This window comes from Limanda limanda, chromosome 6 (assembly GCF_963576545.1).
Source record: "Limanda limanda chromosome 6, fLimLim1.1, whole genome shotgun sequence".
Lineage (NCBI taxonomy): Eukaryota > Metazoa > Chordata > Actinopteri > Pleuronectiformes > Pleuronectidae > Limanda > Limanda limanda.
In genome coordinates this window covers 9,034,691-9,047,304 of record NC_083641.1, presented here as the reverse complement: position 1 = coordinate 9,047,304, position 12,614 = coordinate 9,034,691, and the positions used below count along the sequence as shown (strand labels likewise).

The 12,614-nt window shown below is 41.7% G+C and overlaps 2 protein-coding genes across 2 annotated transcripts in view; both read right to left on the bottom strand.

The window, feature by feature from the left end:
* Positions 1 to 1,206, bottom strand: part of brip1 (BRCA1 interacting helicase 1) — a 39,964-nt gene extending 38,758 nt beyond the window's left edge. Inside the window, 1 exon segment of the mRNA XM_061073472.1 lies at positions 1,114 to 1,206. Coding sequence (XP_060929455.1) covers positions 1,114 to 1,206 — 93 coding nt within the window.
* A 3,150-nt stretch (positions 1,207 to 4,356) lies between these two features.
* Positions 4,357 to 12,467, bottom strand: LOC133003456 (protein phosphatase 1D-like). The gene is made up of 6 exons (XM_061073198.1): positions 11,872 to 12,467; positions 10,769 to 10,997; positions 10,016 to 10,140; positions 9,040 to 9,221; positions 8,099 to 8,323; positions 4,357 to 7,187 (listed from the first exon to the last, which is right to left on the bottom strand). Exons 1-6 carry the CDS (start codon positions 12,368 to 12,370, stop codon positions 6,807 to 6,809), a joined length of 1,641 nt encoding a protein of 546 aa, XP_060929181.1. The 5' UTR covers positions 12,371 to 12,467; the 3' UTR covers positions 4,357 to 6,806.
* Positions 12,468 to 12,614: the final 147 nt, after the last annotated feature.

Genomic DNA, 12,614 nt, shown 5'->3' with positions numbered 1-12,614 from the left:
TATTACAACGCCCTCTTTTCCGACTTTTACCAGTCATAGCAGTTTAGCCCTCAGACAATCTCACCTGTACTTGCACCTCTACACTGGCTCCCAGTGAAGTACAGGATTCAGTAAAATATTCTTTTGTTTGTTTTTAGAATGGCTTTCAATGGTCGTTCCGCCCATCTGTCCTGGCCTGGTCTGACCTCACTCCTCAAGCATACCATTCTCTCTCGGCTTTGCAAGCAGACACACAAATACACACAACCAACCCACAAATACTGGTTTAATTCAGTCTTATTGGATCAGACGTTTTTTAAGCATGGCCCCTTTTTGGTCTCACACCATTCATAAACTGTTACTGCTCTGTCTGAGTTTGTATGTTTATCTATATGTGTAATCCACTGTCACTCTGTCACCTTGTCTTGCTATGTCACCTTATTTCACTAATGATAAAAAAAGAGATAAGGATACTCATTATTTTATGGATTCATATTATCAATAAATACATTGTTATATATTTAAGTCATTATTTTTTAGAAGATGTGATGCTCTCTTTCAATTATGCTTCAGTATCCAAATATGATAAAGAACTAAATTAACATTTTTGAGACGATTTTTCATTATAATGCACAGGACCTTTTTTCCCCCCATCAGTGACAGAATTGGGCTTCCACCTGTAGTTGAACATTTGTGGAAAAACACTTGACAGCCGGGGCACGAGTGTGAACCGGTTCAGAGTCGATAGCTGTTGCAGTGTTCAACAATGCTTGGTTTGCACAAATAGAAATCGGGAGATTTGGAACTAAATAAACAAACTAAATTTGATTTGTCAAGATAGTGTAAACACTGAGTCCAGCAGAGACCAAGACACAGCTGAGGTAGAACTGCTGAGACCCAACTGTCCTACTGGTTTGATGGGTATAATAATAATGGGCTGAAATGATCACTAATGGGCCAGTTCACATACATACACTGCACAAAAAGCCTGAATCACAAGGTGATAATCATGTCACATCACTTCCTAACTTTATTTCAACTGAACAAATATGAAACACACTACAACTTGAATGACAATCCAATGATGTCTCTGAATTAGAAGATGCACAGGTGAGTGGTGAGGGTGCTACTCACTGAATTCATCATGGCCAGCTGGGAAGGATAGGCCTTGCAGGGGAAGTTGATCTTCACCCCTCCAATGGTGTACTCCACTGGGGACTTCGCCATGTTTCTCTGCGTCACTCTGACGTGTCTGAACAAGCAGGAAACATGATAATCCAGGTATTAGCCTCCTAGCATCCAGACACACGCTGTTAGCAAAGCCCCGGTTAATAACCCATTGACTCTCGAGCTAATGTGGCTAAGATTTAAATCAGAAACTGAGAGTGGAACAAATGTCACTGTCGGTGGTGTCTCCTGCTGTTGTCTCCTACCTGAGGTTCGACAGAAGCAGTCACTCGTCAGCTTTACTTTAACTCCTGTTGACATCCATCTTACACTGTAACAAACACACGTTCTCTCAGTATCAACCACGAGCCGTGTCAGTCCACTCCTCCACTCATTGTATTTCCCGCTCTCCAAATTGACAGGAATACGTTTGACAGGAAGTGAGACCAGCGGGACTTCCTGCAGTTGCTTTCAAAACAAAACCCCTTGTGTGAGACATCCCAGAACATGTCGCTGTTTGTCCTCTATGGAAATCCTTTGGATGAGTGTAGTCTTCCAGAGGAAGTATTCCCTGGGTACAGAACAACACCAACACTGATGGTAAGTAGCGATTATTACGTTTATATTTTGAAGCTTGATGTGACAACCACAACTTGACTTTACGGAAGTAGTGTAGCGGAAGTAAACATCAGCATGGTCCCGGTCTTAAAGGAACATGGTGATGTTTACTAACCGCTAACCGACTGATCCCAGCCGACATGTTGACATGTCACAGCAGTGCAAATAAATTCAAGACTTCCCATTCAGCTGCCTGCTGCAGTTGGACATCATGGCTCACTGTCATGTTGTACACTCAACCTAACCAGGGCCACCATCACTGTTCCCAGTACCTGGGCCTTCCCTGCTGTCACATGTCTGAACGATTGCTGTGGAATCCTAGAGGAAATACCTCAGGGAACAGTTATGGAGCAGTGATGGGAAAATAATGGTTATTGTGTTTTATTGAGTAAACTTGTAACTGGTATGTTCTAGGTATCAGATAATTCAAAATACTTCTGATTTTCCAAAACGAAGTCACATGATCTGTCCAAAGCGGATGAGAACATTAAAAAAGTCATAATAAAAGCTAAGGTGATTTAAGTGACAATTATGTAAACACAGGTGAAAGAGGAGATATAAACTTCATTCAGAACATGGGCCTGAACATTCCTCCAAAGAAAAATAGCAGTACTATGTAGCCCTGTATAAAAATCATTAGGATACAGTGCATAAAATTAATCTCAAAATAGCACAACAAATGTCGTATTAAAAGAGAAAGTTCATGATAATTAGATAAGTTCATATTATTAAAAATAGTAGTTAAAATAAGGTTAAATACGGGATAAAATGTAATAAATATAATAGGTACAGTTAATAAGTTTAGATATTTACAGTTAAAAAGTAAATCAATAAATAGATGTGTGGTTAAAAGGCTCTGTGATTGAGAAGACGAGAGACTTATTGATTTGAGTGCTTTTAATATGCAATCTAACTTTTCTCAGTGTTGTGTGTCAGTCATTCAGTATCTGCATTTCTCATTGGGTAATAGCAAAGTCACAGCCAATCCAAGTCATCTGTCTTATATGGGGCGGGACATGATGTGCAGGTAGTGGTTCAGCATGCCTTGAGCAGGTGGGTCAGAGAGAGAGATAGAGTCCAGATGTCCTGAGGAAAAGTGTTGTGCTGTGGGAAACATTTAAGAAGTATCTTCTAGGTCGACTACTCGTGGTCCTGATATTAACTCTTCTATGTAACCTGCCAAAGGAGACGGACGTCTGTGAAGAGAGAGAGAGAGAAACTGAGATTGCTGGTGGATGGACCCTGCTGTTTTTCTTCTTCCCTGGATTTTCATTGCTGTGTATGCTGCCTGTATTTGGATTGTGACTGCCATCATCACCCCTATCTGTGACATTGCCCTATTGCTCTTCGTTTGGACCTGTGAGTATTGAACAGATTTGACAATGCACGTGCTTTTATTTTCTGCTCTTGGCTGAGTGAAGTGGCCATAACAGTTTTCAGTCCTCACCGCACCCGAGCATCACTACAGGCCTGCAACTGAGTCTACAGTTTATCATTTCAGTTACCTTTCATATAACTGTTGTGCATTTATTTTGTTTTGTAAATATTTTACTTCCTGAGAGAGGAGCTCACAGCAATTTAATTTTTTTCATATTGTAAATAAACACCTGTGGAGGTTTTGACGTTTAAAATACAGTTGTGGTGGTCTTCAATATTAATTAGAGGAATGTAAACAAAAGATAAGATTAGTTTCAAATATTCTTCTGAGATCTTATTCCATTTTTTGTGTTTATGAACTCAGGCCCAGGAGATCTGGGTTACAACTATATTAAGTATATCACCAAAGTGTTTGTTTCCGATCTTAAGTGCACTGTTATATGGCCCTTTAAATGGTGACATTAGAAAGCTCTTAATTGGTGGAGAAGACTTAAACTGTATGAGTAATAACCATCATATCAGAAAAACACTGACTTGAGCTGAGGAAATCTGGTTTGATCCAGAAAGATTAATTTCAAACAAATTAAAGAATTCCACTTGAAGGTATTACATAGCCTTTACAATTATATCTGTGTGGACGTTTCTCTGTTGACCTTTCAAAGCTTCAACAGATTGATCCCATTCATAGAAGACATGGTTTGGTTACAGTTACATGTTCTACAAACAGTGCCTTCTAGTTTATCTGCCTTATCGGTAAGTATCATTTGCATTAAGCCAGAGTGCCTCAGACCAGCAACAACATCCGATTGTTTTGTGTTGAACTACAACATGATATGAATCAAGGTTCTAAAATTACAACAACAAAAGTCAATATAACATCTCACATTTCAGGGAAAGTACTCTAATGCTGTGATGATGTCATGTGAATTACACCATGTATTGATGTTAACATCTATGTATGTATATAAATATACATACTGAGGTGGGGGATGGGCTGGGCTGTGAGGTTTGTGCAAAACACCAAAGAAAAAGGGTTTCTTGCACTGTACTCATGCACTTTTCTGCTGTTGGTTCAGCCATTTAAACCGGGTCTGTCTGAATAAATGAGTAGACTACAATTTATGAGAGTATATAAAAACAATAGAGGGATCCCAAATGAAATGAGAGACTGTATTTGCAACAAGAACACATCACTGATGACATCACTGATTCATTCCTTCCACATCTTCACTCAATATTGCAAAACATTCTTGAACCATATCCATGATGCTACAAAGTCCTGTTCTCAATGTAAATACATCATAATGTAACAAAGTTTTACAAATGTCATGTCTGTGTAATGCTTTTTATTCTCTTGCAATAAATAGAAATCATGGACGTAGGTCATGTGACAAAACATATAATAAAAGACTTCTTATTCCTATATTTAACCATCAGAGGCAAAAGAGGACAATGCTGTGTTATGTAAAGTCATCACACTCATCCCGACAAGGGTTCTTTTCTGCTTTAGTCAAAAATTATATGATTATTTGTCCTGAGAGATTCTCAATTTAGACTCCAGTCTTGTCATACAATTTTGACTACATCATTTTCTAAGGAAAATGAATCCCTTCATAAAGACAATTACCTCACCATAATAGTGCAAAACTATTCTTTGAGTCCATGCAGACTGTATTTACTCACAAATGAACCTTGTGCATTAATCAGTAACAATATCACCACAGCTATGGGAGGGAGGGAGGGCTTGTGTAGGGAGAATGTAAAAATCTCTCAGTGAAACAAAACCAACAGCTACAACCTTGGAGCAACCAAGATGAAATAAGATGGCAGGTTCCACTGGTGATGTGAGACAGTCCAGTGTGTCAGGACCACTATTCAACATTCTTATTCATTACATATTGCAATTGTATGGATGACAAACAGGACATCGCTGATAGCTCAAACGCAGCCACTCTGGAAATCTGCCAGCACCAAATAATCGTAAATACTGATTGTAAACAACATGTTTTATGTTTGTCCCTCCACACTGGTGTCGTTCAGCAAACAGAGAGGGAGAGATCCCAAACTGTAGAGACAGATCCAGTACAGTGGGCAGATGGTGAAAGACATTCTTGGAAACACAGAAAATCTCTCCCTCATATATGAATGTGTGGATCAGGCTCAGGGGAGGAGTAGACACCACTAAATCAACTGCACTCGTTAATTACAAATTACAACAATGACTGCGGGGATGCTTTCATCCCTTAAGATGCTATTGTGCAATTTAAAAAACAAAGGCAGATGTGTTACTTCAAAAGTGTACTCTCAAACAAAAGTGTTCTCTTAAACAAAAGAACATAACACCAACACCTATAATATTTATTTGTCAATATTTTTCACAATGTAGTAGCCTACTGGTTTGTGGATGTAGCAGCACCTTCATATTCAAGACAAATCTCCAATGATTAAATAAAATGATAATAAACATAGAGAAATAAGCTCAAGCATTTGGTGTACACATTGGTATCTGGAAGTAGTGAGGAGAGTAGATGAATGCTGTGGTGGAGCTCATCTAAAAGGGATTTTTCAAGTTTGATAATTATACAACAAAACACTGTATTAAAAAATATATATATTTTTGTTTTCAATGAAGTTATCCTTACTTCTCAAAAGTCAGCTATAAAATGTATAATATTTACACCAGCATCATTTATCGGACTTACTTCTTATTATTGTTTGCAGACAGAGGGGAAGTCAGACATTTAATCAGGATTACTGAGAGGAATTTTAAAACAAAACACAATTATATTGAGCAAGATAAGTCTTTCCATAACCTGAAGAGAAAGTTTGGTTAGAAGAATTGCAAACATGGGCGACAGAAATGCCACAGGAGACAAGGGGCAGTGGAGTGCAGGCTGTGTGTGTGAGTGTTGTTGTAGTTGAGTCACTAATCTTAGATTCTGAGTCAAGTACAGAGTCTCTCACTGGGACAGCACTGGATGTGTGAGCGTTGCGTGGGTTTCGCAGATTATTTGTCGAATATGTCACAAACATAAATATTTGCAACACTACCTGTACCTGTTTGAAGTAGTAGCATTCCAGCATTTTTGTTGACGGAATCCATCCATTTATTTTAACAAGCTTCTATTTTTTAGGACTGAAAGATGCGCGGCTTAGTCTTAGTCGTAGCATCAAGTTGAGTAAATAGGCTACTTTTATTTGATGAAATACAGTAGTCCTCACTCCTCATCAATTTTCAGACATGACCTGCAGGTAAAATCCAGAGAATTGGCTACGGAGTTCACCCAGAGTTTTCCTTTCACACAACACAGTGGGAGGTTCTCACAGACGCAACAAAACAACCCGCATTATTCGACATATTACCCCTGCTGCTTCCCGTGTGAACTAAAAACAGGAAGAAGATGCAGCTGTCACGTGTCCCACACACACCCAGTGTGGCCCGGATGTAAGTCAAAGAAGAGTCTTGGTCCCCGTCACCCCATCCCTTTCATCAAAGCTAAATTTGAGTTGAGCATCTTCAAATGTACACCTAAACCCTGGGACCTGAGACCTAGGGCACATAGAATTTCAAACCCATTTTTACCCCAGTCAAACAGAACCTGGGTCCAATTTAACATGATGTAAGGTCAGGAGGTGAGTCCTGGACTCAAGCATTACACCATATTTCAGTACACACACACTGTTGTCTTGTTATGCTGTTGGAGAATGGGAGAGACATTATTTGACTCTTTTTGTTTCTTTCCTGTGTTGTGTCGGACCTGGGGGAGCTTGACGGCAGTCCTGCGCCGGGCTCTCTTTGCTGAACGGCCTGTTGATGATCCATCATTAGTTCTTTTGCTGCTGGGTTTCCAGCTACCAGCTGTCCTGTCAGTGGGACACGACTGTCCAGGCAGCTCTGTACTACTGTTAGGACACAGTGGAGTCAGAGTAAATGGGTCAGACAGATACATGTGGTACAGGCTGCCGTTTCCTGATAGTCCATCCTGTCGCTCCAGGGCAGGGAGAAGCTCACATGTGGCAGAGGGAGAGTCTTCCTCTGGAGGCCGCTGCAACAGAACAGACACAGAGAAACAAGGATGATAAACTTCAGTTATAACTGGGGTTGGTTACAATTCATTTTTACAACATAAAACTAGAATTACCAGGCTTTTGGTTGTATACCAGTTCAATCTCAGTCTACATACATTCAGATAATATGTGACAAAAACACGATTTGTGAGGCCATTGTATCCTTGACCTTTGAACACTCAAATCTAATCAGTTAATCCAGGAGTCTACGTGAACTTTAGTGCCAAATTTGGAAGGACTGGTGCAGTGCCTATTCTAAACCTGCCTGTTTGGAACGGGCTATTCACTTGACCTCTGGTAACACTATGCCCAGTTGGACCCAGTTACTGACCGCTGTTGTACTGGGGTTCATCTGAGGATGTAGATGAAGACATAATCAACTCAGTCTACAGTAAAAGCAAACTGCCCCGCCCTACTGACTGCTACCGAGCACTGGTCGCTGGTTTATTCAATTTTGACTTAGATTCTCTTATGGTTTTCTTCAGATAACACATTCACGAGGCAAAAAAAAAGTTTTTACGAGGTCAAAGGAACCTGGAACGCCAAACTCTAATCAGGTCAAAGTGAATGCTTGTGCCAGATGTATTGAAATTCTAAATGCGTGTTTCTTATATATCATGTTCTGGAGAACATGAGGTCACTGTGACCCTTGACAGCCTAAATCAAATTAGTTCATCTGTGAGTCCAAATTAACGTTTGTGCCAAATTATAAATTCCCTCAAGGGATTCTTGAGATATGACTGGAATAATGGGAAAGTTTTGGCATTGAGCAACAGCAACACAAATGAAAAGAATGCAAAAATATAAGAAACTTCCTGGTTGTCTGAGCAATTGCATATAGACAGATGTACATATATTGTTTTGCTCTTGATGTGTGTCTTGCCCTCACCTGAAGAAGAGGGGTGTCAGCACGAGATACGGAGGTGGGAGGACACTGGGACACCTTGGCTAGGTCGAGAAGCACCTCCTCAAGGTGCAAGGTGTCCTGGGATGAGCCGGGCTCCTGCAGGTCGATTACAATGGCACTGGTGTTATCAGCGCGCAACATCCTCTGGCGCCACCGCAGAAGAGCATGGCTAACAAGCTGCCGGGCACTTGATACCCCACACGGTGCCTGAAGCAGAGAAAGCTGTTATTACACTGACATGGTCTGGTATTAGGTGAGCGTTACTCGTTTAAAAGGTTTATCAAGTAGCGTTATAGGGTCTTTCAGTCATGTTTGCTTCTCTAATCTTTACTCTGCAAAAGACCACAGACAAGGCAGTGCATTCGAAGAGTTAATAATACAGTAACCTACCTATCCACAATTCTCATAATTACATTGGAGACAGATCTCTAAGTTAGTGTTTTGCTCCGAAGATTCCTAACTTCTTTCACTCGCTAGTCTGTGTCCCTTTCACTCAGACTCTGTTTACACCACGTGTCTGTAAGGGGCCTCACAGCTGACAATGGATCAGAGCATAAAAGACATGAGGTTGAAGACCTCAGACTAAGGAAGGCTGAAAAAATATATATTTTAGCCACAGAAGCCTCCATGATTCATTCATGGAAGAAGTTTATGTCAAGCTGAGCAATCAGTGGAGAGGTTACTTGATAAGAGATTTGACCAAGAACACGATGGTCCTGCTGAGTTCAAGGGATTCTGTGTGTAGGTGGGAGAAACAACCATCACTGCAGCACTCCACTGGTAGTTAAGAGTAGAATGATAAGGGAACATTTACAAATTATTTTAACATAAGGCTGCAATATAACAAAATGTGACAGATGAAAGGTGTCGAAATACTCCAGACTAAGCTATCATTGAATTCTAAAGTTGTATATCCCACTCACCATCTCATCGTTGTTGTTCTGACACATGGAGACGGCCTCTTGTGGTGGCACCATGTTCCACAGACCATCACTGCCCAGGATGATGTAGCGGTGTTTTCTGGGGTCAAGGGTCACCACACTGGTGTCTGGCTCCGGAGAAACCACAAACTCCCCGCTGTAGAAGTCATAGCTCCACAAATCACCTGTTGTATGAGGAGAGATGCTGGGTCATATTTATCACTATGAGTGGTTGATTACTATAACAGAGGTACGTAGCTTCTGTATGATAAACCCAGAACTTAAAGGGAAAATGTAACTGGGTTTTTTAAGATATGACTCCGCTTGCTTTCTTCCTCTCTCTCTAGCACTGACACACACATTCCGACATACGCACTAAGACACGTAGACCTGTGTAAACTCACTAAATAACGACATTTAAATCAAAGTTTGACAGTAAAAATATTGCACAGCACAGGTTGATTGAGTCTGGCAATTCAGGATTTTACCACATGTTAATGTCTACAAAATTGTCCTCAGAAATATTCAATTATCAGACCCATCCCAAGGAAAAGCTTCTTTAACTGAGTCTAATAAATCATTGATGACTGTAAATGAACAATATGCAGCAGATCATTTATCATCATTTAGAAAGAGAAAACAAACAAGATTTTATAGTTTAACATCATAATGCCGGAGAGAAAATTACGACCAGTATCGTCTTTCTGCTGTAGCTGTGCACGATACCGCTAGGACATCCAGCACGCTGACCATTGTGGCCAACGTGAACAAGAGGTAAAGAGGAAGAGAGTTAACCTTACATCTCTGATAAGTGATAGCTCTTAAACCCTGGTTTTGATTAAATTGAGTGTTTTGTTTTATTATTTTCTGAGACAGTTTTAACGCTTCAGAAAAAATAAAACATTATTCCATTCATTCAGTGGCGCTGCCTTGAAACCAGGCTATTTGCCTAGATGACTGTAATGATTGCTTTTCTTACCTAGAGCTCGGGCTACTGCCAAGAACGGTATCTGGTCAATGACCGTGCTACGACGGACTGGGCCATTGTGACTTAGCCGTGGCCTCTTCCAGACGACCCGGTTCACACCTGATTTCTTGATCACACTGCAAAAACAAAACAGAAAAGCAGATTAATATATAAATGTTACACAAGTAGCATAAATATAAGAACACTGAAAAAAGCACATTACACAAGTCATCTTGTATCTGATTTAAATTACCGTGATGCTTTATGGTTTTTATCTTTAAAAAAGATAGAGGTTTCGGTGCATATTTAGTTTTTTTGCAAATTTGCTTTTATTTCTTTATGTCCTTTATCCCAAGGACATTACCTGAAGAGGAGAACAACTTATGAAGACATGGTAATGATGTTTTATCAACATCAACAAAAACTTGTATAAGAAAAACACCTTAGACGATATTGTTGAATGAAGCCCATTAGGGTATGGTATGATAAAAAAAGAGACATTCCTTGGTTTCAGCTGTTTCTTTTTTATAGTCGGGGGGGTGGTGGTGTTGACTCATGAGGATGAATATGTTGTAAGAGGATTTCCGCAAATCAAACAAAAAACTATTCAAAGTAGAATAATTAGCCATTAGTGTTCCAGAAGAATAAAGGTTGTATGTTTTCAGCTATGATGTGAAGGCCAGGCTGCAAACTGGTTCTTTACAAAGCCTGAAGTGGGCTACATCATGTAAGACTAATGATATTAGGAAAGTGCAGACGCCATACCTTCCCCCCAGACCTTCAATACGCTCCCTCTCTCTGGGCAGCTCGGGTTTGTGGTCTTGTGTCACTTCCACAGCTCTGATGAATGGAAGTGAGGGGTCATCCTGGATCCCAAGAACCACTGCCGAATCCCCAACATGGGCCACATACATGCGATTTCCTCGGATAACCACTACGCTGGCTGTGGTGCCTGATGTGCTGGGAAGGCCTGTGAGTGTCTTTGGCCATTCAGCTGAGAAAAGGAAAGACAGGCAAATATATTTACTAAGCTTTAAACATCTGCTGCTTATAAACTTCCTACTTTAAACTCCAGAAGACATGATGGTCCTACAAATGATTTTGTGTTTATCTATTGCTAATCTCCTTTACAGATCATTTGATATGAATTGAAATCAACACTGTGGCCTTAAGGTCAGTTTACTGGACCCAGTCTGACCTGGAGGGGGTCTGCCCAGTGGTATCAGGTCACACATGTGGCTCACTCACACACACAGTGTTTTCCGAAACACTGTCTGTCTACAGCAGCTGGAGAACAGCTGACTTGTCCAGACACGTCCAGGCTGACACCTGAACAGACTGCTGCTGCGTGTAAGACACAGCACATACAGGCTGCTACACTAAACAGGTTCTTCAAATCAGTAATAACACGTGTATTAAGTCCAAATAACAGATCAAATAAATGACAACAATATTACACACTATCTACTGTGGCAGGCTTTGTATAGAGTTAACTGAATGTTAGCTCCGGTGTCTTATACTGTTCAAACCTCTGCTCCCATTGAATATCTGTATTTGTATAGCAGTAAAAAGAAAAGCTGGACACTGAATCCATTGGAACTTGGACAGTTTTTAGACCTTCACAACTAAAACAAGAGAAGCTTTTATCTTGCTGTTAAACTCTGTTTTGGTTGAAGCTGGCTGTGCAGCCCTCTCCACCCTCTGGTCTAGAGTTGGAGGGTGTAGGCCACAGTCTAGTTCACTGATGTGCAGGTTTGAATTCATCTCTGCGCTGACCCACACAGGGAGATGTACATGTGGGCTACACCACTGCTAAGGCAGCTGATGCATGCATCTGTCAGAACTTGGGAAAGTGACGGTAAACTTACGCAGCTTCTTCCACATCGCGTGGTGACAGGCGACGAACCCCTTGCGTATAGCGGCCGACACCTCCCGGTCGCAGTCGGACCAGAAGCCCCGCTGCTTCTTCATGAACTCCCACAGATAGTCCCGGGCGAACTGCGCAGCCTCACGACCCCCGTGACCGTCAAACACGGCGAAGAACGCCACGGAGCGGCGGGAGCGACCGAGCGGGGCTGGCGGGGGGCTCGGGGGACACAGGTCCGCTGGGGCTTCCGTCCGTTCGGGTTCGGTGGTTCCGTGTAAAAGCTGCGGGGGCTCCAGGGGTTCTCCAGCCCGGTGTGGAGGTCCGACCCCCGGCTGGGAGGGGACCGCACAGTCTCCCCCGCCGCTCTCCTCCGACTCACCCGCCGTCGGCTCATCTTCCCCCGGCTCGGGCTCCACTATGATCTCGGTCACATCCTCCATGTATCTCCTCCCTCCTTGGTCGGTGTACACACTCACTCGCATCAGTAAGGCGTTGTCCATGTCTCCGGAAATAACTCACGCCGTCAAGATTATGGTATGGTTCGCATACAGGAGGAGAAGAGAGAAGAGTTTATTGCAGCGCGACGTCCAGCCTTTGTTTATGTCCCAGCGTAGTAGGCATGCTCAAACGTGATGACGTAACTAGCTGACTTCTTCTAGCAAGAGGACATGTCCCCGTCTGAGACCGCTGCTGCCCTCTAGAGGAAGCACTTTCCATTCCCAAAAGTCAGAGAGTTGAGAATAG

Bases quoted from the DNA above. Each gene is read 5' to 3' on its own strand.
- LOC133003456 (XM_061073198.1), bottom strand. From the start codon at position 12,370: ATGGACAACGCCTTACTGATGCGAGTGAGTGTGTACACCGACCAAGGA. The intron at 10,141-10,768 runs GTATGGCGTCTG...TTGTTTTTGCAG, and splicing joins ATTGAAGGTCTGGGGGGAAG to TGTGATCAAGAAATCAGGTG. The intron at 9,222-10,015 runs GTAAGAAAAGCA...CTCATACAACAG, and splicing joins GGCAGTAGCCCGAGCTCTAG to GTGATTTGTGGAGCTATGAC.